The 22,308-nt window shown below is 34.5% G+C and overlaps 1 protein-coding gene across 1 annotated transcript; it reads left to right on the top strand.

Moving 5' to 3' along the window:
• The first annotated feature begins 453 nt into the window (after positions 1 to 453).
• LOC101496370 (adenylate kinase 5, chloroplastic) lies at positions 454 to 19,723 on the top strand. Its single transcript, XM_004488894.4, has 19 exons — positions 454 to 741; positions 822 to 932; positions 1,343 to 1,471; positions 1,566 to 1,700; positions 2,122 to 2,268; positions 5,436 to 5,510; positions 5,601 to 5,697; positions 6,037 to 6,083; positions 6,204 to 6,332; positions 6,993 to 7,028; positions 7,099 to 7,179; positions 9,147 to 9,285; positions 9,708 to 9,787; positions 9,946 to 10,011; positions 13,247 to 13,276; positions 13,363 to 13,472; positions 18,771 to 18,908; positions 19,254 to 19,283; positions 19,380 to 19,723. The coding sequence occupies exons 1-19, from the start codon at positions 559 to 561 to the stop codon at positions 19,402 to 19,404; spliced, it is 1,788 nt and encodes a 595-aa protein (XP_004488951.1). The 5' UTR covers positions 454 to 558; the 3' UTR covers positions 19,405 to 19,723.
• The last annotated feature ends 2,585 nt before the right edge of the window (positions 19,724 to 22,308 follow it).

Consider the following 22,308-nt stretch of genomic DNA (forward strand, 5'->3'; position numbering starts at 1 on the left):
GTTGTTGTTATAATCATTATTTTATTAGCTTTCTTTATATACAAAGGTCTAATTTAATCTATTTAAAAAAATATTAAATATATTATTAAAATGTTTTACTGTGAAATAAACTTTCATATTATGTCCAGACTTTTAAAAATGAATATGATATGTCAGTAAACTAAACGCAAACCTTAAAAATTAATCGTAAGTCAAACTTAGTCAAAGTCTGACATAACCTATTTTCATATCTAACAGTAAATAATGCATTTTGACCAAAATTTAAGCTATAAGAGCTCTATGAATATTGAAATTTATCGTGACCCAGATGACTTCATTAACTACCTTGTCTAATTTTTTTTTTTTAAAAATTAAATATTAAATTAAATAAGATAAGGATATTTTATAAAAGAAACATTTATCTTTTTCCTATAAGAAGAAATTGTTTTTTCTTGTTAAGAATATTTTTTTTATATCCTAAGAAGTAGTGGTCTTGATTGCATGGCGTTAGCGTTTGTCAATGACTAAAGTGAGAGAGGCAAGTGTGAGTCTGGGTAGCTCATTTCTCTCGAATCAACAATGTTGCAGCACACCACACCCTCCTCCTCCTACCTTCATTCAACAACTCTTCTTTCTTCTTCTCCTGCTATTCCTTCTTCCCCTTTCTATCAGCCATGTTTACTTTTCCACCATCAATTCCACACTCAACGTCTCCGCTTAACCAAGTTCACTCGCCATACCAATTTTTCATTAAGACCCAAGGTTCGTTTAATAAATTAATTTATGTCTCTTAATTTTATTTGAATTTTGTTTATTCATGGAAATGTTTTGCTACAAGGCAGGCACTGAAGGTGATAAATTGCTCCACCAGCGACAGCGAGGCATTGAAGGTTATGATATCAGGTGCACCTGCATCTGGCAAGGGAACACAATGTGAATTGATTGTTTGTAAGGTTTGTTTATTGCTTCTCATATTCATGTCATTTTCCAAATACTACTCTCCTGATTAATTTATGATTAAGAAAAGAGGGAGTGTTTATTTTGTTACTGCATTACTTCATATTATTTGTCATTTAAGATTATGCATACAATTTAAGAAAACTTATTAGTTCTACTGATTGCCATTGTAGTATAGTTATGTTTGATTATTGTAGTATCTAAATAGACTAAAAGGATTATCATTAATGTTTTTTCATATTCTAAGGTAACATAATTTGAGACAAATCAAAATTTTAAAAGTGATAAATACAATGATTTATGATACATAAGGAGTATATCTTTTTACTGTTCCCAAATCTCTTAATGGCATGAGAGCATGTAATGTGCTTTCATTTAAATAAATGTTGTATGTCTGTTTGTGCAGTATGGATTGGTGCACATATCCACAGGGGACTTGCTAAGAGCCGAAGTAGCAGCTGGCACAGAAATAGGAAATAAAGCAAAAGAGTTCATGAACGCTGGTCACTTGGTTCCCGATGAAATTGTGACAGCTGTAATGTCAAGAATTGCACATTTAATTTGCAGTTCTGTTCTTGCTCCATTTTCATATGCTTAAAGGCCTCTTTTTGGTTTTTTCTCTCTTGTAGATGGTGGCAGCGCGATTGTCTTGCAAAGATGTAAAGCAAAAAGGGTGGCTTCTTGACGGTTACCCTCGGAGTTCAGCCCAAGCTGAGAGTCTGGAGAAAATGCAGATACGACCTGATGTGTATATCATATTAGATGTATGTTAAATGTTTATTTAATGCATACTATTGAAACAAGTTGTTTTTTCTTTTATCTCCTAAATATCTTCTGCTAAATTTGCAATTTTCTTAAACTTAGTGAGTTCATCAATCATTGGCTTATTTTGTTTACTCAAAGTTTCACATTGTTCCTACAAATGTGACTTGTTTAATTTAACGAGGTACTGATATTTTGTTAGTTTATTAAATTAACTAACAAGATCGTTAAATGGTCAGTCTTAAAGAGATTAACATTACCTACATATGTACAACAAACTACTAAATCATTTTTTATTGAGATATTGAAATAATATATGTAATTTAATTGCATTCCACAGACCAATTTATGCGAGATATAGGTGTGTTCAGAAACAAATTGTTTCGTTGTCCTTGCTAAGTTATTAAATTTTCTAATACTCAGGTTCCTGATGAAATTCTGATCGACAGATGTGTTGGTAGAAGGCTAGATCCAGTAACTGGGAAGATATATCATCAGAACTTTTTTCCACCAGAGACTGAAGAAATCAAAGCAAGGCTGGTAACTCGTCCTGATGACACCGAAGAAAAAGTATGATGTACTATACTCTTTTTTTTTTGGCTTTCATTATAGATTTATGACTGGGCTTGTTCTCTTAAATACTTGTTGCCATGATTCATGAATGACCTTTTCATTTTTTGCATGTCAAGTTTGTTCACAATATTTTTGAGAATTTAAAAATTGGAGTTGCCATATTTGCTATCAAACTGAGAAAGCATATTGTTTCGGTCTTCATTATTGCATTATAGGGATACTGCCATTCATAGGGGCTGAACCATCGTTATTAGTGGGTGGTTATCACTGGTTTTTGGAAAGGGGGTTCTAAAGGAATGGTGCATTTAGTTTTTAAATGCACTTAAAATATCTTCACTATCTTTTGTGTCTCTTTTATGCATGTTTGTGCTTCATTTGTACAATGCATAGTTTGGAAGCAGAAAATGTAGAATTAAATTAATCTTAAAGAAGGAACATGATCCAGTGTACACCTTGTTTAGGTAAACAACTTAATAAAGCATTTATAGCATAAATTAACGCTTATTATTGAAGTGTTTATGTATTAGCTATTTTTATAACAATATAAAATAAATTCAAATTGTTTTCTTATACACTATTGTTAAAATATTATATTAGAATGTAAATAATTAGATTAGATGGGTTGTAAGTATTCCAGCCCGTTAGCATTACTGTAAATTAGGGTTGTTGAATACTCTTTGTCTATATAAAGAAATCCCGTTGTGTAGTTGAAATACACGGGTTATTCAATATGTCTCTCAATACTCTTTATATACAACATGATATCTAGAGCCTATTGAGAGACAACCCTAATCGTCAACTATCAGTGGACCCACTATCTTTGGTGAATTTTTTTGTTTCTTTCTTTTTCGGCAAACCGTGTTCTCCACTCCAGTTTCCCCCTCTCTGCCTTTGATATGTTGATTCCTCAATTTTTTGTCCATCTGTTCACGCTCTATCGTCACAGTTGTCACTGCCGTCACTGTTTCTGACGATTTTTTTCAACGAACGACCACTCCAGCAGCGTCGTACACCCCAGATCGGCCAAACCCTTCAGTCTCGCGTCATCAGAAACATCCACATGCGCCGCCTGCCATCACGCGTGTGAGATCCACGCGCCGCCTACAACCACCGCGCATGACAGCGCGTTCGGCAGCCGTTCACAGTGCCACTTCTTCCATAGCACTCGCCTCGGCCTCCTACTTCCATATCTGCCCTCAATTTTCAGTTTCGAGTTACGGATATTTCAAACAGCTGTTTTCCCGATTCCGACGCGTTTTTTGACACTCTTTAGTGACCATGACGTCTCAGCCTGAAACAAAGAGCATCTTCACCAACTACATCACTTCTCATCTCTCTGTTGAAAAATTGAATGGTTCAAATTATGATAATTGGGCCGCCGACATCAAATTATGAAGGTTACGAGGACCATCTCACTCAAAACTCTAAAAAGGTGAGTGTGACTGAAACATCCAAATGGAAACAGATTGATGCTTAGTTGTGTAGTGTCATTAAGTCTACACTTAATCCAGATGTTAAACCGATTTTCCATCTGCATCTCACGTGTGAATTAGTTTGGAGTCAAGCAAAGGTCCTCTATACTAACGACACACAACGTCTCTATGAAGTTTGTCACCGCTTGTTGAATATCATTACTCCGAAGACACTCGATGGCTCTATTTCTTCATATCTTGGCACCGTTCATAGTGCACTTCATGACTTTAATGAGCTTCTCCCTCCTGCTGCAAGTAATCCAGCTGAACAGAAGAAGGAGTTGGATCAACTCAGCACCTTCTTCATGCTTCTTGCACTCTATGGTCTACCCCAGGAGTACTCTGCAACTCGTGATCAAATTTTGGGGTCTGTTACTGTTCCGGATATGTCTACTACCTCAACGATCCTCCTTCGAGTATCAGCAAAACATTCAGTTGAGCATTCTATTACTTCAGTTCCGGGTGACACTGCTGCCCTTGCATCTCAGGGACATAATCAGAATCGTTCTCGTGGAGGACCATCCAACTCTAATCCTCGTCCCAAATGTAAGCATTGTAATCGGCTTGGACACACTATTGATCGCTGTTGGAAGTTGCATGGTAAGACTTCGCCTTAGATAAATGCAACTCAACTTGATCCTTCTGCCGCTATTCAGACTACACCATCTCCACAAGGCTCCCCGGCAAATTATGAAGATTTTCTCCGATGGGTTCAGAGTCATCCGAACTCTAGTTCTCCTACTTCGGTTGCACACACTGGTAACTCATCTGTTTACCTCTCTCACTCATCTTCTCTCGGCCCTTGGGTTCTTGATTCTGGTGCGTCTGATCATGTTACTGGTAATAAATGTCTCTTTTCTTCACTCTCTATATTGACACTGTCCACATTCTCCCTTCCATCTCAGTTGCATTTGTTCTCTATGTACCTGGACGCCCCTTTAATTTACTTTCAGTTAGTTGTTTGCTCCGTCTCATGATTGTATTATTACTTTCAATTTGAAGAGGCCAGCACAATGACACTAATAAGTGATAATCAAGCTGCATTGCACATTGCCTCGAATCCTGTTTTTCATGAGAGGACCAAGCATATTGAGATTGACTGTCATCTTGTTAGAGAAAAGATCGAATCGGGTGGCATGATCACTAGCTTTGTCAATTCCAATAATCAGTTAGCATATGTTTTTACAAAGTCATTGCGAGGTCCCAGAATTAGTTATATATGTAATAAGCTAGGTGCATTTGATTTATATGCTCTAGCTTGAGAGGGAGTGTTAAAATATTATATTAGAATGTAAATAATTAGATTAGATGGGCTGTAAGTATTCTGACCCGTTAGCATTACTGTAAATTAGGGTTGTTTAATACTCTTTATCTATATAAAGAAATTCCGTTGTGTAGTTGAAACACACGGATTATTCAATATGTCTTTATGTATTAGCCATTTTTATAACAATATAAAATAAATTCAAATTGTTTTCTTATACACTATAAACTGTTTTCATAAACTATCCGGGAGAGCTTATGGAAATACGCTGAAAACAACTTATGGGCATGTCATATGTAACATCAATTAACTCTTTTAAATAGTCTCACAAGTACTTATGTGAATTGATAAGCTCAAATAATTCAAACTATAGAGGCATAGTGGTATTTTATAGTGCTTCTTGTGTAAACTTATTCAATTCTTTTCAGGTTATATCACGCCTAAACATATATAAGAAAAATGCAGAAGCAGTATCTTCCTCTTACTCAAGCATAACAAATAAGGTTACTGAAGATTATTTTCTTATCTGTGTTATATCAATAATGTCAACCAGTGAGACATTTTCATTTTTAACTTCTTTGGCATATGAACAGATTGATGGCAGCCGTCCTAAAGAAGAAGTTTTTAAAGATGTTGAATCTTTATTATCTCAATTGCAACAGGATAAAGTGAAAATAGTGAAAGCAGGAGGTATGAATTTTCAAAAGCATATTCCAATATCCATATTTATAGTGAATTGAGAATTATATTATGAAGAGATAGTTCATGAGCTTATATAGAGGTGCTTTCTAGAGTTTCAAAATTGACATGGTATTTAATAAACCAGTTTCATTCCTATAGTCTATATGTAGGCAACTACATCCTTCTGCTATTTGGTTTTGTTATGATATGAAGCTACACACACATCACTTTCTGAATGAAACTCTAATTACATTTCTAGGTCTTGATTGTCATGGTGGGCGTTGATATGCCATAAGCATGAAAATTTGATAAATTTTTAAGATTATTTACTAACTGTTATTTATTCAGAAAATCCAATTCTTGATATGAAAAAGGGGCGAGCATCTTTGATCCAGGTGGATGGTAGTACTTTGTAAAAGCCATTGATTTCCTTATTCCGAATATATTTTTCACCTTTAAGTGCTATAAAAGCATTCTTTATATATCGTATCTCATTTTGCTTTAGCTTGTTACAGGATAAGTGGAGAGGGATTCCTACTAGACTAAATAACATTCCCCATTCTCGAGAAATCCGGAAATATTTCTATGACGATGTGCTACTAGCTACACAGAGGGCCATTAATGATGGAAAAACTAGGTTGAAGGTACAAGAATAATGATAATTCCAGAATTGTATGTTATTTAGTCTGGAACCTTGTCAATTCTTCCTGTTATTTGTTTGACTCTAGATCTGAACAAGACCTTTAACTATAGCATTCCTACTGCTTCCCTCAGAAAAGTATTCTACTTCTAAATGTAAAAATGTAAAAGTTAATAAGAATCAACGTATGTTTACTTACAGAACATTCTTTCTATGTTAGAGAGAGTAAAAAATAACTGGTGACTGAGGTGAATGAAGTTTAGGAAGGTCGGAAGGAAAAATTAAGGATCCGTTTATTTTAGGTGTTTATTGTTTCCGTTTCCACTGATAAAATAAACATCAGCGAAGAAATTGAATATTTATGAAAATTTTGAAAAAATGTCAAAAATATTGTTTTGGATGTTTCTGAAAATGCATTATCTCTACTTAGCTTCCATCTTCTCTCTATCACAGTTAAAAAAAAATCCATAACCAAATGTTATTCCAATTCTAGCCAAAGATGTACAAGAAAAAAATTGAAAATGATTTTAGAAAATAAAGGGGCTGTTGATTATCAATTTTCCACAGGGCCCCAAAGCTTTCACATTTTACCTCGACTGATCTTGTTTTTAATACCCTTGAGGCATAAGCTGATATCTTTTTTTTTTCATTCCAAATCAAATAGGTTGACATCAACATTCCTGAGCTGAACCCAGAAATGGTATGGACTTTTTCTTTACCTTTTGATTTTATCTTAATGTCTTAATATAACCATAAATTTTGGTATACAGGATGTTTATCGAATTGGTACTTTGATGGAACTTACTCGAGATCTTGCACTTTCTTTTGCTGATGATGGAAAACGTGTAAAGGTATCCTCCTTACTCCTTTTGTTCTAACATAGAGCATTTTCATTGTCTAGAGAATAAATGACACCATGTTATCAAATCATGATTCAAATTGTGAATTAGAAGACCTATTTTTCAAATCGGAAATCAAATCTTATTATGAATCTTAAGATAGATTAACAATAAAAATATTACATTTAAGTAAAAGAAACGATTTAGAAAGCCTATTATCATCGACTAATCTCAAGATAATTCAAGATTCATGTCATGAATCAATTGAAAAAAAAATCAAATTGGCTGGCTATACAAAGTTGACAAAAAAAGTGTCTCATTACACTAAGTTTAAGTAGTGATTCATTATAATAGATTGAGGTCCTTCAGAGTGAATCGGGATTCATAATGAGATCCATGTCCAATATAGTTGCTCTCAAGAATTAGAATAAAATTATATTTATTGAAATTGAAATATATTGGTAATACATCAGATATATTTATACTAGATTACTAAACAACCAAATCCTATTAGTACTCATATATAACTAAATTCCTACTAGAACTCCTATATAACTGAATCCCTACTAGTACTCCTATATAACTGAATCCCTACTAGTACTCCTATTCAACTGAATCCCTACTAGTACTCCTATTCAATTGAATCCCTATACTTGAGGGATATTAAACAGAAACATATTTTGACACTCCCCCTCAAGTTGGTGAATAGGTGTTCTCCATTCCCAGCTTGAATATAATTCTTTCAAAGTTGCTACTGTTTAGCCCTTTAGTTAGAAGATCTGCAAGGTTGTCATGGGAGGAGTTATATGGAGTGCAAATTAGGTCAAAAAGAAATCTCAAGTTGCTGCAACGAAGGCAGCAAAAAGGGGCCGCAATGAAGGTGGCTAAGAAATAGAAACCGCAATGAAGGCAGAACTGCAATGAAGGCGGCAAAAGGACCACAATAAAGGTGGCTAAGATTTCAGGAAAATAGAAGCCGCAATGAAGGCGGCAAAAAAGGACCACAATGAAGGTGGCTAAGATTTCAGGAAAATAGAAACCGCAATGAAGGCGATAGGTTTATGCAGAAGCAAATAGGTATAAAAAATCTCAAGTTGCTGCAATGAAGGCAGCAAAAAGGCAAAAAGAAATCTCACGTTGCTGCAATGAAGGCAGCAAAAAAGGCCACAATGAAGGTGGCTAAGGTTTCATGAAAATATAAACCGCAATGAAGGCTGTAGGTTTATGCGCTTTATCCCACCTCTTAAATTTGGGATCTGTTTTTTTGGGTTCATCTGTTAAGTATTCTACCATCTCTTTACCTTTCAATAACGTGCGCACAATTTGAGACCACTTCAAATAGTTCTTCCCATTCAACTTGTGAATGGATGAGAGGTTTTGCAATTCGACTTAGAATTTTTTATTTCCTGTTTCAGTCTCAATTCCATTATGAATCACTACTCCTTCTTCCGCCATGGATGAAAAACAAAAAACAGCAAGTTTCTCTGATTTACAATCTACGAAAATACGGCGGCAATGGTACAACACTCCCCCTCGAGCTAAAGCTTAACTTTAGCTTGCTACAAGAAAACAATGTTTTGCTCCACAAAATAATAAAAAAAGATGGAAAGGCAACTTAGGGATGCATTTGAAGTCGGAGAAAATTACTAGATTACTAAACAAACAAATCCTATTAGTACTCATATATAACTAAATATCTACTATTACTCCTATATAACTGAATCCCTACTAGTACTCCTATTCAACTGAATCCCTACTAGTACTCTTATTCAACTGAATCCCTACTAGTACTCTTATTCAACTGAATCCCTACTAGTACTCCTATTCAACTAAATCCCTATACTTGAGGGATATTAAACAGAAACATATTTTAATAGTTACACTAAATATTTGTATCCATTGAGAACAGTTTTCTATTGAATTGAGATACAACTTGCATAGTTCTTTTTGTTTAAACTCTTTTCAATATCTTCATGCAGGTTTGTGTACAAGGGTCAATGGGAGAAGGTGCTCTTTCTGGAATGCCATTGCAGCTTGCTGGAAGTCGAAAGATTTTAGAGTTCATGGATTGGGGTGATTATGGCGCAAAAGGAACCTTCATCAACATTGGTTCTATAGGTATATCAATGAGCTGCAACTTGTATAGTTATGCTGTTGCAACTTTTGATTTAATGCTCCTTTTGCATTTTACTGGTTGGACACTTACATTTTGGTCTTCCTGATTCCAGCTTAATGTCTTAACATTTTATATTCTCCATTCATTTTCTTGGTCTTCCATTTGTCTATTGCAACTTCAAGAGAAAATCACCCATAAGGCTTGTTATGTATATTTAATGTTTGTTCCATGCACAAATTAAAAATTAACTGCAGCCCTAATATATGTATGTCCTCCTATAAATGGAAAAATAAACATTTATGTCTCATCCTTATTGAATGTGTTATTTGCTTCCTAACATCATATGGGAATATGTATTCTCCTTTTCTCTATAATGATATAGCTTTCATATGTATAGCATTAACTTATGAATTTCCAATCTTAGGTGCGGCAGAGGTTGAAGAGCAAGATGACATCTATATCTTGGTGGCTCCTCAAAATGCTGTAGGGAATTGTATTATTGATGTAAGGCGATAGAGCAGGAGTTTGACACATTTTAGTGATATTATCTTCTTAACCTTCTATTTTCCCCTTGATGGATTTTGATATAATTTTTCGTAACTCCTCCAAGTTGCAATCTATTTTTTTCGGTTTATCAATATTTTCTAAGGTTGGATGTACAGGATTTAAGAGCGATGACCAGTGCTGCCGAACATAGACCAGTTATTCTAATCAATGCTAGGCTTAAGGTTCATTTCCCAGTTCTCTGTAACATAATTCAAGTTTATTTCATTTAATAGTTGCATAATATACAAGATTTATAGATTTTCATGACTTTGATAAATAAAGATAATCCAAAACTGACGAACTTGTTACTGAGAAAATGTTAGATACCTTGTTTGGGCCTTGGCCCAACAAATGGGCTAAGTAGCGAATTGGTAAAAAATGCTTCGGTAACCAATCTGTTAGGGGGGATGGTAGTTATATAAGGACATTGATAGCAAGGGAGAATCCCTTCGGTATCTTTACAGTTAGAGACCTTTCGGTTTAGGCATATAGAGAATCATCTCCTCTATGAGGAGCATTTGCTCTGGGATTACAGGGGTTAATCTTCTGTAATATTTCTCTTTTTCTATAAATAATACAATTTCTTCTCTTAAATTTCGGGTTCCTACTAATTGGTCCGACCCTGGATTGTTCGAGGGGGAACCAGCGTTACCGAGGATGGAAGAATCATACAATTGGTTCATGGATGAATGGCTTCCATGAATGAATGAAGGGTGGTTAGAGCAGAAATGTTTTTCGAGGAGCAGAAAATTCATTCCTCAGACAAACAGCAGTGGGCATTTATGAGAATGGAAGGAATGGCTCTATTATTGTTTCATTCTTGGTGCCAAGAAAATGTAGATGCAGATTGGGAGACATCTGCAAGGGCTTTGTAAGAAAGTATGGAAAGAGCAATGATGACGGTTTCCTTGAAGAACATTTAAAAGAAGACGATGAGATCATCACACAAGCCGTTACTGAAAAGAAGAATGAGGTAGATCCATGTGATAATGGGTTTGAGGGTCAAACTCAGTTCTGGTGTAGCAATAAAAAAGGTAATAGCAATCGACGCATGCGTGGCATCAGAAATGTAATCAATTGCACGAACCAGTCGTGATAGTGGAGAGACAAGTCGCATGTGGATCTGATACCTTGCGACCTCCGTCGAAACCACCGGACTCTGTCCCACTGGCAACGACCTTACCGGAACTGAAACTGCTTGACACCGGCCCCTTGGCGACAACTGTTGAGCCGTTTTTATACGACACAATATGGGAACCACTCTCGAAATGGTTGCAGAATCAAGTCTAGACAAGTCCTCCACCACCACAACCAGAACCGCCTGACACGACCAACTCATGGTGGTTCCCCCACAACCTGATCCATCGTTTACAATACCCCTTGTGACAACCACCGAGTTACTCTTGTACAAACCTACAAGAATATTTACAACTGAGCCACCACCATATATACCGCTGGAGCTGCTGCCACCACTATATGAGTCCATGGACACCAACCTCCATGTGACAGTGACTGTGTCAATCTTAACCAAGGAATTGCTGAGCAAAGCAGCCGTGAGTGGAAACTTTTGGGAGAAATTAGGGGTAAAATGGGAAATTTGTGAATTAGGTGCTTTCTTAAACCTAATGGACTAGGCCCACACTTATAGGGTACATGTGGGTGGATGTGAACTATTCATACAAGACACTCTTGAATTGATGCTGACAAAGTCAGATTCAGAGTTGTGGATCTTCAACCATACGAAAGACATGCACAAAAGGTTGGATTCTCAAAGGTTTTCCGAAATTTCTTTGCTTTAACAATTGCAGCTATTGAAATTTCTCAATCAATTGCACTCCTTACTGAAGCAAGTAGTGAGAATTAAATATGTTCACTATTTGGATTTGAAACTTCTGCTCTACGTCTGGGATGAGGGGCTTCACTCTGTACAAGAGAAGGCAATTGAAATTGTCTAGGTTTTTTGGGAATATCTATCTGTTTTGGGTGAGTTATTATTTACCAATTTAAGAGCCATTGTTTCATTGGCTATGGAAATAGTAAATTCTTCTAGTTTAGAAGTAAAACTTAGTGGAGCTGCCCTGCTAATTTGTGCTGATAAGGATGGTTTTTTGCCAACTGCTTTGGTCAACTGTATGAAATATGGGTATGTTTCTTGGGCACATGGGACTTTTTTATCAATTAGATGAGTCCAATTTTAGCATCTTGTTGAACTGAATTATCATAATACTAATTGTGCTATGAAGTGGGTGAGGAAGAATACTACTTCCTACAACTCTATAGGTGAGGAAGCTCTTTGTAAGTGGCACCTTCACTGCAGTGGTGTTTTGCATTTGCAGGCTATCATGTGTTGTAGCAGCTGCCAATTTTTCTAAAATTATGCATGTCTGGTTATTTTGGTGCCGTGCAAGCTGTTCATATCAAGGCTACTTTAGTAGGTTGGAAGGATAAATTTCACTCAAAAATTTGTTTTCTCATCTCAGCCTTGAGAACAAGGCTGTTTTTCTAGCAGCAGGTAGTGTTAGATACCCGGTTAGGGCCTTGGCCGAACAAATGGGCTGAGAATTGGTAAAAAATGCTTCGATAAGCAATCTGTTAGGGGGGATGGTAGTTATATATGGACATGGATAGCAAGGAGAAATTAATTAAGTATCTTCTGTAATATTTCTCTTTTTTTTATTTCTTCTTCTCTTAAATTTTAGGTTCCTATCACTGGATGGCCTAGCTATATTGTAACATGGAAGTCATATTACATACAACCGGTTTATACTTTAAAAGCTAATGACTAAATAGTCTAGTCTTGTATCTTCAATTGCACATTGAGAGCTGATATTTAATGATTTCCACAGTTTTCTGAATTACTTACTGCATGTGCAAAACTTTTGAAACAAAGATCAGAAATGTCATGATTAGAGGCAATATATGAACTTGTTCATTTTGAGAAAATGTTTTCTATATTCATTTTCAATTATAAAACTGCCACTTTGTTTTCATTCGGTTTCTTATTTTCAAAGGTTTGTACAGGAAATTCTGAAAACAGTTTTTTTAATTATTTTCTTTTACTGTTTCCTGGACAAATATTTGAAAACAAAAAACATATTGAAAACAAAGTAACAGTGTTGTAATTAAGAATAAAAATAGGAAATGGAAAAAAAGAAACATTCTCTCAAAGTATACATACATCCTACGTGTTTTCCCTTTTTCTTGTGGAGTGAGTTCTTTCAAGTTATCTTAAAGTTAAATTTTTAGATGTTAAAAATTAGTTTTACGTTTTCAGACTGCTCTATAGAACTCAAGTAGCACCATCTAGTGCACATTTGGATCTTCTTTGTATTAAATCACATCTATTTGATTAAAATTGTGTAAATTACATCTTTTGTTCTAATCTGTTACAAAACTAATACAATTCTATGATTTCAGGATTTACCTGCTTCTAGTGGTATTATGCAAGTGAGTACTAAACCAGCAAGTTGAAGATAACAATTTATTACAAGAGAAAAGTAAGGTTATTATAACTTTGTCTTCTTAATCACTAGACGATGGGGCGAGACCAAAGACTCAAGTATGCAGCATCATTTGAAAGTTGCTATTTCTTTCGGCTTCTCTATTATGCAGGAACTCAGTATCCCATAATGGGAGCTCTTAGGTTAGATCTTAACGCGTATTTTCTATCATTAAACATTTTTAATCATGTGTTATTGAGAAAGAGAGATATGTAAAAGCATGTGAGAAAACTCACATGTCTCAATGACACATGTGAGAATATTAAATATATAAATAATCATATTTACAAATATTTAGAGCTATCCTAGTTACAGTAATCATATAATTACCCTTTTACAATAATTCTATCACGTGTGATTGCCCGACTAAGACAAGAAAAGAAGGCACATTGTACTTAGAAAAAACATCATTGAACTTCCATGCATGTCTTGGCTTGCTTCACAAAATGTTGTTTCTCACAACTCCTAGTCACTTTGACCCCTAAATGTGTGTGGCGCTTTCACCAATAGTCCATGAATATATCAAAATTAGAAAAACATGCCCAAATATGTCTTTTGTTAGTCATTTTTGTCCTCGAGTATGTCTCTAGTTAGTCAGTTAAATCTTCAAATGTATTTTTCATTGGTCAATTTAGTCCATAAAATTACTAACAAAGGAGATATTGGAGGATCGATTTGCAATTTCAATACATTCAAGGACTATAGTGACAACGACTCACACATTCAAAGACAAATGATTGTTTATTCTCAATAGAAATAAATCAAAGTTGATGTATGTTTCTTTACACCGTTTAGTACTAGGAGACATTCATGTATTCTTTTTTTCTCCAGAATGTGTGACCAACTGGAATTACAACACTAAAAGAAAGAGACTATTGCTATGATTAGGGCTCATGAGTTCCTTCCCTACTTGAGAATTTTTTTCAACTACTCGGTGAACCCACTATCTCCGGTGAGAATTTTTTTCCAACAAACTGTGTCCTCAACTCCGGTTTCCCCCTCTTTGTCTGTGCTACATTGTTCTCTCAATTTATTTTCCAGCCGCCACGCTATGCCGTCACTGCCGTTCTCTCTGTCAACCTTTTTCGGCGGAACAACCACTCCAGCAGCGTTGTACACCCCAATCAGCCCACTACATCACTTCTCCTCTATCTGTCGAAAAATTGAATGGATCAAATTATGACATTTGGGCAGCCGACATCAAACTTTGGATGTTTGGTCAAGGTTACGAGGACCATCGCACTAAAAATCCTAAAAAGATGGTTGCGACTGAAACATCAAAATGGAAACAGATTGATGCTCAGTTGTGTAGTGTCATTATGTCTACACTTTATCTAGACGTTCAACCGACTTTCCGTCGACATCTCATGTGTGAATCGTTTAAGAGTTAGGCAAAGGCACTCTACACTAGTGACACTCAATGTCTCTATGGAGTTTGTCACCGCTTGTTGAATATCATTACTCCGAAGACGATAAATGACTCTATTTCTTCATATCTTGGCACCGTTCATAGTGCACTGCATAATTTTAATGAGTTTCTCCCTCCTGCTGCAAGTAATCCAGTTGAACAAAAGAAGGAGTTGGATCAATGCAGCACCTTCTTCATGCTTCTTGAACTCTATGGCCGGCCCAAGGAGTACTCTGCAACTCGTGATCAAATTTTGGGGTCAGTTACTGTTTCGGATATATCTACTACCTCTGCGATCCTCCTTCGAGTACCAGCTGAACATCCAGTTGAGCCCTCTATTACTTCAGCTCTGGGTGAAACTGCTTCCCTTGCATCTATGGGACATAATCAGAGTCGCTCTCGTGGAGGATCATCCAACTCTAAGCCTCGTCCCAAATGTGAGCATTGTAATCGGCTTGGACACACTATTGATCGTTGTTGGAAATTGCATGATAAGCCTTCGCGTGCAATAAATGCAGCCCAGCTTGACCCTTCTGCCGCTATTTAGACTACACCATTTCCACAGGGCTCCCCGACAAATTATGAAGATTTCCTCCGATGGGTTTAGAGTCATCCGAACTCTAGTTCTACTATGTCGGTTGCACACACTGGTAACTCATTTGTTTACCTCTATCACTCATCTTTTCTCGGTCCTTAGGTTCTAGATTCTGGTGCATCTGATCATGTAACTGGTAATAAAGGTCTATTTTCTTCTCTCTCTACATTTGGTTTTTTACCTACTATAACATCTGAAAATGACTCTCAAACTCGGTCTCAAGGGGTTGGCACTGTCCAAATTCTCTCTTCCATTTCAATTGCATCTATTCTCTATGTACTTGGATGTCCTTTTAATTTACTTTCAGTTAGTCGATTAACTCGATCCCTTGATTGTATTATTACTTTCACTAATAATAATGTTATCCTACAGGACCGGAGTTCAGGACAGACGATTGGCGTCGGATGTAACTCTCAAGGCCTTCATTACCTTCCTCTATCATCCACGACTTGCTCTGCCACATATTCTCCTCATACTATCCATGCTCAGCTAGGACACCCAAGCCTTACCAAACTTCTAAAATTGGTGCCTAGCTTGTCTAAATTGTCCACTTTACACTGTGAGTCATGTCAGTTAGGGAAACACACTCGTATTATTTTCCTGATCAAGTCAATAAAAGGTTTCGCCCCCCCTTTGCTTTAGTTCATTCTGATGTTTGGGTCTTTCCCGTACTGTGACTACTTTAGAGTCTAAGCATTTTGTTAATTTTACTGATGATTAATCTCATTGTACGTGGTTATTTTTAATGAAAAATAGATCTGAACTATTTTCCATTTTTGAGCAATTTTATCAAGAAATTAAAACTCAATTTGGTGTTTGTATTCATACTGAAGAAGTGGTAATGCTCGGGAATATTTGTCCCATCAATTTCAAACTTTTATGGCTTCTAATGGTATTCTTCACCAAACGTCATGACCTAATACACCTCAATAGAATGGGATAGCCAAATGCAAAAATCGGCATCTCATTGAAACCACCTGAACCTTACTTCTCCATGGTAATGTTCAATTCTGTTTTCGAGGGGATGCAGTCTTAACGGCATGCTACCTTATCAATCATATGTTGTCTTCTGTCCTTGATCCCTCACACGATCCTCCTTTCCCATACCCATCTTCACCCACTACCTCCTCGTGTCTTTGGGTCTACGTGTTTTGTTCACAATTTATCTCCTGGTCTGAACAAACTCTTAGCTCGATCACTCAAATGTGTCGTTCTCGGATATCATCGGTTCTAAAAGGGTTATCGTTGTTATTCTCCTACATTACACTGATACGTTACATCAGCTGAAGTTACCTTTTTTGAGTCTGTACCATATTTTGAACCAACCCATATAGCTATTGAGCCCCATTAGGACATTAATGTTGAACATACTCAGGTAGTTATCCCTACAAACGTATCATCGTCGTTGTCTGCGCTCCGTTGTACCTGTTCCTATTACAGACTCTCCTCCGACGCCACCATCAGATCCAGCCCTGCCACCTGAGCATGACATTCCCATTGCTCTTCATAAGGATATTCGCACAACACGTAATTCATCTCCTCATTATATTGATTTGTGTTATCCTCATCTTTCTCCCTTGCATTACACTTCTTTGTCTTCTTTGTCTTCTTTGTCTTCTATTTCTATTCCTAAAGCTACAGGTGGAGCATTATGTCACCCTGAGTGGAGGCAAACAATGCTTGATGAGATGTGTGCTCTACAAAGTAGTGGTACTTGGGAATTGATCCTTGTACCTCATGGGAAGTCTTTAGTCGGTTGTCGTTAGCTCTATACGGTAAAGGTTGGTTATGCTGGTAAGATTGATCGATTTAAGGCTTGCTTGGTGGCCAAGGGATATACTCAGATTTTTGGGTTGAATTACAGTGATACATTTTCACCTGTTGCCAAATTGGCATCTGTCAGACTGTTTTTCTCCATTGCAGCAATTCGACATTGGTCACTCCATCAACTTGACATTAAAAATGTCTTTTTGCACGGTGATCTTGAAGAGGAAGTTTTTATGGAGCAACCACTAGGGTTTGTTGCTCATAGGAGTCTTCTACTATGGTTTTTCGGCTACGCAGGTCACTTTATGGTCTTAAATAGTCTCCTAGAGCTTGGTTTGATAGATTCAGCTCTATAGTATAAGAGTTTGGTATGATTCGTAATGAAGTCGATCACTCTATATTTTATCGTCACTCAGCCCACGAGTGCATCTATCTTATTGTTTATTTGGATGACATTGTTTTAACTGGTAATGATTAGCAAGGAATACTCTAGTTGAAACAACATCTTTCAAATCAGTTTCAGACTAAAGACCTCGGTAAACTCCATTATTTTTTTGGTATTGAAGTAGCCCATTCCAAGGATGGCCTTGTAATTTCACAAAGAAAATATGTTATGAATATTCTTGAAGAAACAGATTTATTAAATGTCAAGCCAGTTGATCCTCCTATGGATCCAAATGTCAACTCCTACCTAATCAAGGAGAGCCTCTATCAGATTTAGGAAGATATAGGAGATTGGTTGAAAAATTAAACTATCTCACAGTCACCCGTCTTGACATTTCCTTCGTTGTTAGTGTGGTAAGTCAGTTCTTAAGTTCTCCTTGCCAAGAACATATGGATTTTGTAATCTGGATTCTTAAATACATCAAAAGTGCACCTGGAAAAAGTCTCATTTATGAAGATAGAGGACATACTCAGATAGTTGGTTACTTAGATGCCAATTGGACAAGCTCACCTATTGATAAACAATCCACTTTTGGGTATTGTGTACTTGTCAGAGGAAATTTAATATCTTAGAAGAGCAAGAAACAAAATGTTGTTGCAAGATCCAGCGTTGAGGCAAAATACATGGCCATGGTACTAGGAACATGTGAACTCATTTGGTTGAAACAATTATTGAAAGGACTTCAATTTGAAGAGGCCAGTCCAGTGACACTAATATGTGATAATCAAGCTGCATTGCACATTGCCTCATATCCTATTTTTTATGATAGGACCAAGCATATTGAGATTGACTGCCATTTTGTTAGAGAAAAGATCAAATCGGGAAACATTATCACTAGTTTTGTTAATTCCAATGATCAGTTGGCAGATGTTTTAACAAAGTCATTGCAAGGTCTTAGAATTAGTTATATATGTAACAAGCAGGATGCATTTGATTTATACGCTCTAGCTTGAGGGGGAGTGTTACTATATTATATTAGTATGTAAATAAAAATAGAAAGTTTGTAAGTATTCCTATCATTATGTTTGTTTATCACTTATAGTTGATATAAAGAACTTTCGTTGTATAGTTGAAACACACAGATTATTTAACATGTCTCTTAATATTTTCTTTTCATTTAACAGTTACCAATTTAATTCCTTATTTAGAAAAAAGACTTGTTGTCTATCTTGTTCTAGAAGCAATCCCCAAGTATAGTACTTTAAATTCAGTGCTTGATGATGTAGGATGTCTTATCCATACCGTTATGACCTGTACAAGAGAGTAGATGAGTCACCTGGAAAAGAGAAGTATATAATTTTGTCTACCTTTTCTCAAAGGCCTACGGTGGATGAAATTAACGATGCCTTTGAAGGAAAACCAAGGTAACAGATGCTCAATTTATATAAGCTAACTAATTTGAAGGATTTAATATCTTTTCAATTTTTTAAGTTTAGTATGTACAGACTAATTATGATTTATTAAATTTAATTTCTATTTAAAAAAATATACTAAAAATAAATGTTTTTAGTTTCTTTATTTAGTCTCTATAAAATCAAATTAAGGACTAAAATTATACAAAATTTATGCACAGACTAACATGAAAAGTCGTGAATTTTTAGTGACAAAAAACATATTTAACTCTATTATAAAATTAGTACTTCTTATCTTGGCTTTAAATTTGACAAAATAGCACTCATTTAATTTGTTTATATCTGAAAATTTTGCAGGAATAAAACCGGGAAAACCTCAGGGATTTGGTTAGAAACATCTATCCTCAATCTATTATTAGTTGTTTTGCATGTGGCAAATTTTTGAAGCTGTTTTCACTGTGTATGTACCTATTTCATATGCAGGAGCTTTTTGAGTGGCATATTTTGAGCATACTTGAAGTCTCAAAGTCTTTTCTATATTACCATAATTGAAGAATTGTGACAATTTCCCGTGTTATTATGCCCAAGTCAGTCACAGCTTTTAGTACAACTTACTGGTGGTGGAACATCTTGAGTGATTCAAAACAAGATGGAAGAAGTTTGTTTAAAAACAAACAATTTTATCAATAATTATTATGGGCCTCACATGATAGCAATTGTATTGACTTCTCGATTAATGTTGTGACTACAAAGCAGTTGCTAATATCTAGTGGTTGCTGAAGAGAAGCATACTGTCATTAATTATAAGCTTTTACCAAAAGAAGTTATCCCTAATTCTTATTTTAAATTATTTGATGCTAACCCAAAAATATATTAGATGTATTTCTATTATATTTTCTCAATTTTTTTTCGCTCTTTTAAACAAAATTTGTTCATATATTTATAAGTAAAGACTTGTTTTAATCTCTAAGAAAATTGTGAGATTCAATTTAATCTTTGAGAAAAATAAAGAAAACTTTTAATTTTTTTGAGAAAATAACAAAGTATAAACAATAGTCACAACAAAGTTTGAATTATGACTATTTTAAAAATTGATTTGCACTTAGTTAAATTATTTTCAAGTTTATCACTTGAAAATAAAAGAGAAAGTTGTCTTTAGAACATTTTGAAGTATTAGTGTAAAATTTATTTTGTAATGTGTTTAGTGATGTGTGTGTTATGTAAACTTTAATTCCAAAAGTAAAGAGTTATAGAAAGGGAATTACACAATTTATTTTGGTTCGCCCAACTTGAACTATGTCCATGTCATCACAACCGTGAGATTTTTCACTATGATGCTTGAAAAACCTTCATAACTCTTGCACTTTTCCCTTTTACCATTTATGACTTTTTTAAAATTGTATTCTCTTAGCCTCAACATGTTTACATTGTATTTTCTTAGCCTTAGTAAGATTACACAATCTTCACTTAATATATCTTTGAATAGATAGACTTGAGAATGTTACTCATATATAATATGATTGTTTTAAAATCTATCGGCTCAACTTTAAAAAAAGTATGAGTCTGATACAAATACACTCTAAATGATTATGTACAAATATATTTGAGAGTTGAAGTGTATTTGATGATTGAGGAGACTTTTATCCAATTTGCACTTAAACACCATATTCAAGTGTAGTCTCTTCGCCTTTAAGGTTTTAAGCTTCTTATGATCGTCGGTCCCAATGATCGTCGGTCTCAATGCATAAAGTAAGTTGGAGAATCTTCCTTTGAATTTCTAGTGCAAAGTTCAACTTCAAAATGTTCTAGATGACTTTTAAATGTCGAATCTGATTTCTTCTTATCTTGTTGCGACTTTCACACCTTTTAATGACTAATATAGTAGTTAGAAAGCAGGGAAAAAAACTATAGATAATACATTTGTTGTCTTTTATTTGAATGAAAAATATAAGGTGTTATATAAAAGATAGAGGTTAACACACATTTCTAGGTAAGAATGGTTGTTGGACACATATCTTAATGCTAGAAAACCATTTAACATTTTTCTATGAATGAACATTATAACATCAACTTCACTATAGAATTTTCCTAGATTTTCTACTTTTTCTTTTATGCAAAAGAGAGAAACATGTATTAGTCATGTATTTTACTGTATTTTGCACACTTTCTCTGTATTTTGACAATGTATTTCAAATTTTATTTTTAAGTGACGAACATTCTAATTTGCTTGAAATTTTAATAAAATAACTCAAGAGCACACATTAAATAACAAAGTATATCAAAATCTCTTAATCATTTAATCATTAAAATTTGTTAACTTTAAAACATCGCTAGGAAATTTGTCTCAACAAATTAAACCATAACAACTTAGTCCATACATTTGATTATTTAGTAGTCTGGTTTAAGAGAAAATGAAAATAATTGACAGTTTTGATAACTTAACATATTTTAATTGAATTAAAATTAAAAAGCTAAAAATAATTCTAAATGGATAATTATTTCAATAACCGTTATTGTCATTTTTTATTGGATGGAGACTATTAAGGTTCGTTTATTATAGATTATAGAAAAATACTTAGAGACTAATATTTAGAGTTATTTAAAAAAAAATTGAATCTATTTTGTTTTAGTTAACTATAATGAAAATTAATTTTTTTTAAATTAATTATAAAAAAAAAAAAGATTATCGAGATAAACTAATCAAAATAGCTTTTCATTTGAAGTAGTTTTGAGATTTTTTTCTTCATATTCTCATTTTCTAAAATATGTATAAAAAATGGATAATAACTCTTAAAAGTGATTATTTAAAAAAAATGATTTTTCACAAAGAAGTTATAACAAACGCACTCTAAACTAATACGTTAAAATCGATTATTCTTATTGGATGAAAGTCTAAAATGATTTTGCATTGTCGGTGTATCTGAGTTAAACTCTTTCTTTTACACTAAAATATTAAATAATCAATTTATTTTATGTGTCTTTGTCTTCCTTTCACTTTCTTTTCTTTCTCCTATTTTTCCTTCTTCCAATAAGTTGTCGCAGTTTAATTTGTTGAAGGATTAAAATTTAGTTTTATTTTTCGAAGAGACTAAATTGAATCCTCAATTTCTCTAAGTACTAAAATGAACATTCACTCTATTTATTTATCATTTTTAAAGTCAAAACACTGATTATTGTTTTGTCAATAATTCAAACAAGTTCTCATGAAAAATAATTTAAAAAGTATAATTGAATTTTTTTATTACTTTAAACATATTAAATGAGATTAATTATATTTATTAAAGAGCGTCGATAGTATTTTGGCTTAATTACAATTTAGTCTTCCTATTTTGACTGATTCACGAAATTGGTATCTATATTTTAAAAGTCGATAATTTTGGTTCATCTTTATGATTTTTTAACTAAAAAGTGG

This window comes from Cicer arietinum, chromosome 1 (genome assembly GCF_000331145.2).
Source record: "Cicer arietinum cultivar CDC Frontier isolate Library 1 chromosome 1, Cicar.CDCFrontier_v2.0, whole genome shotgun sequence".
Lineage (NCBI taxonomy): Eukaryota > Viridiplantae > Streptophyta > Magnoliopsida > Fabales > Fabaceae > Cicer > Cicer arietinum.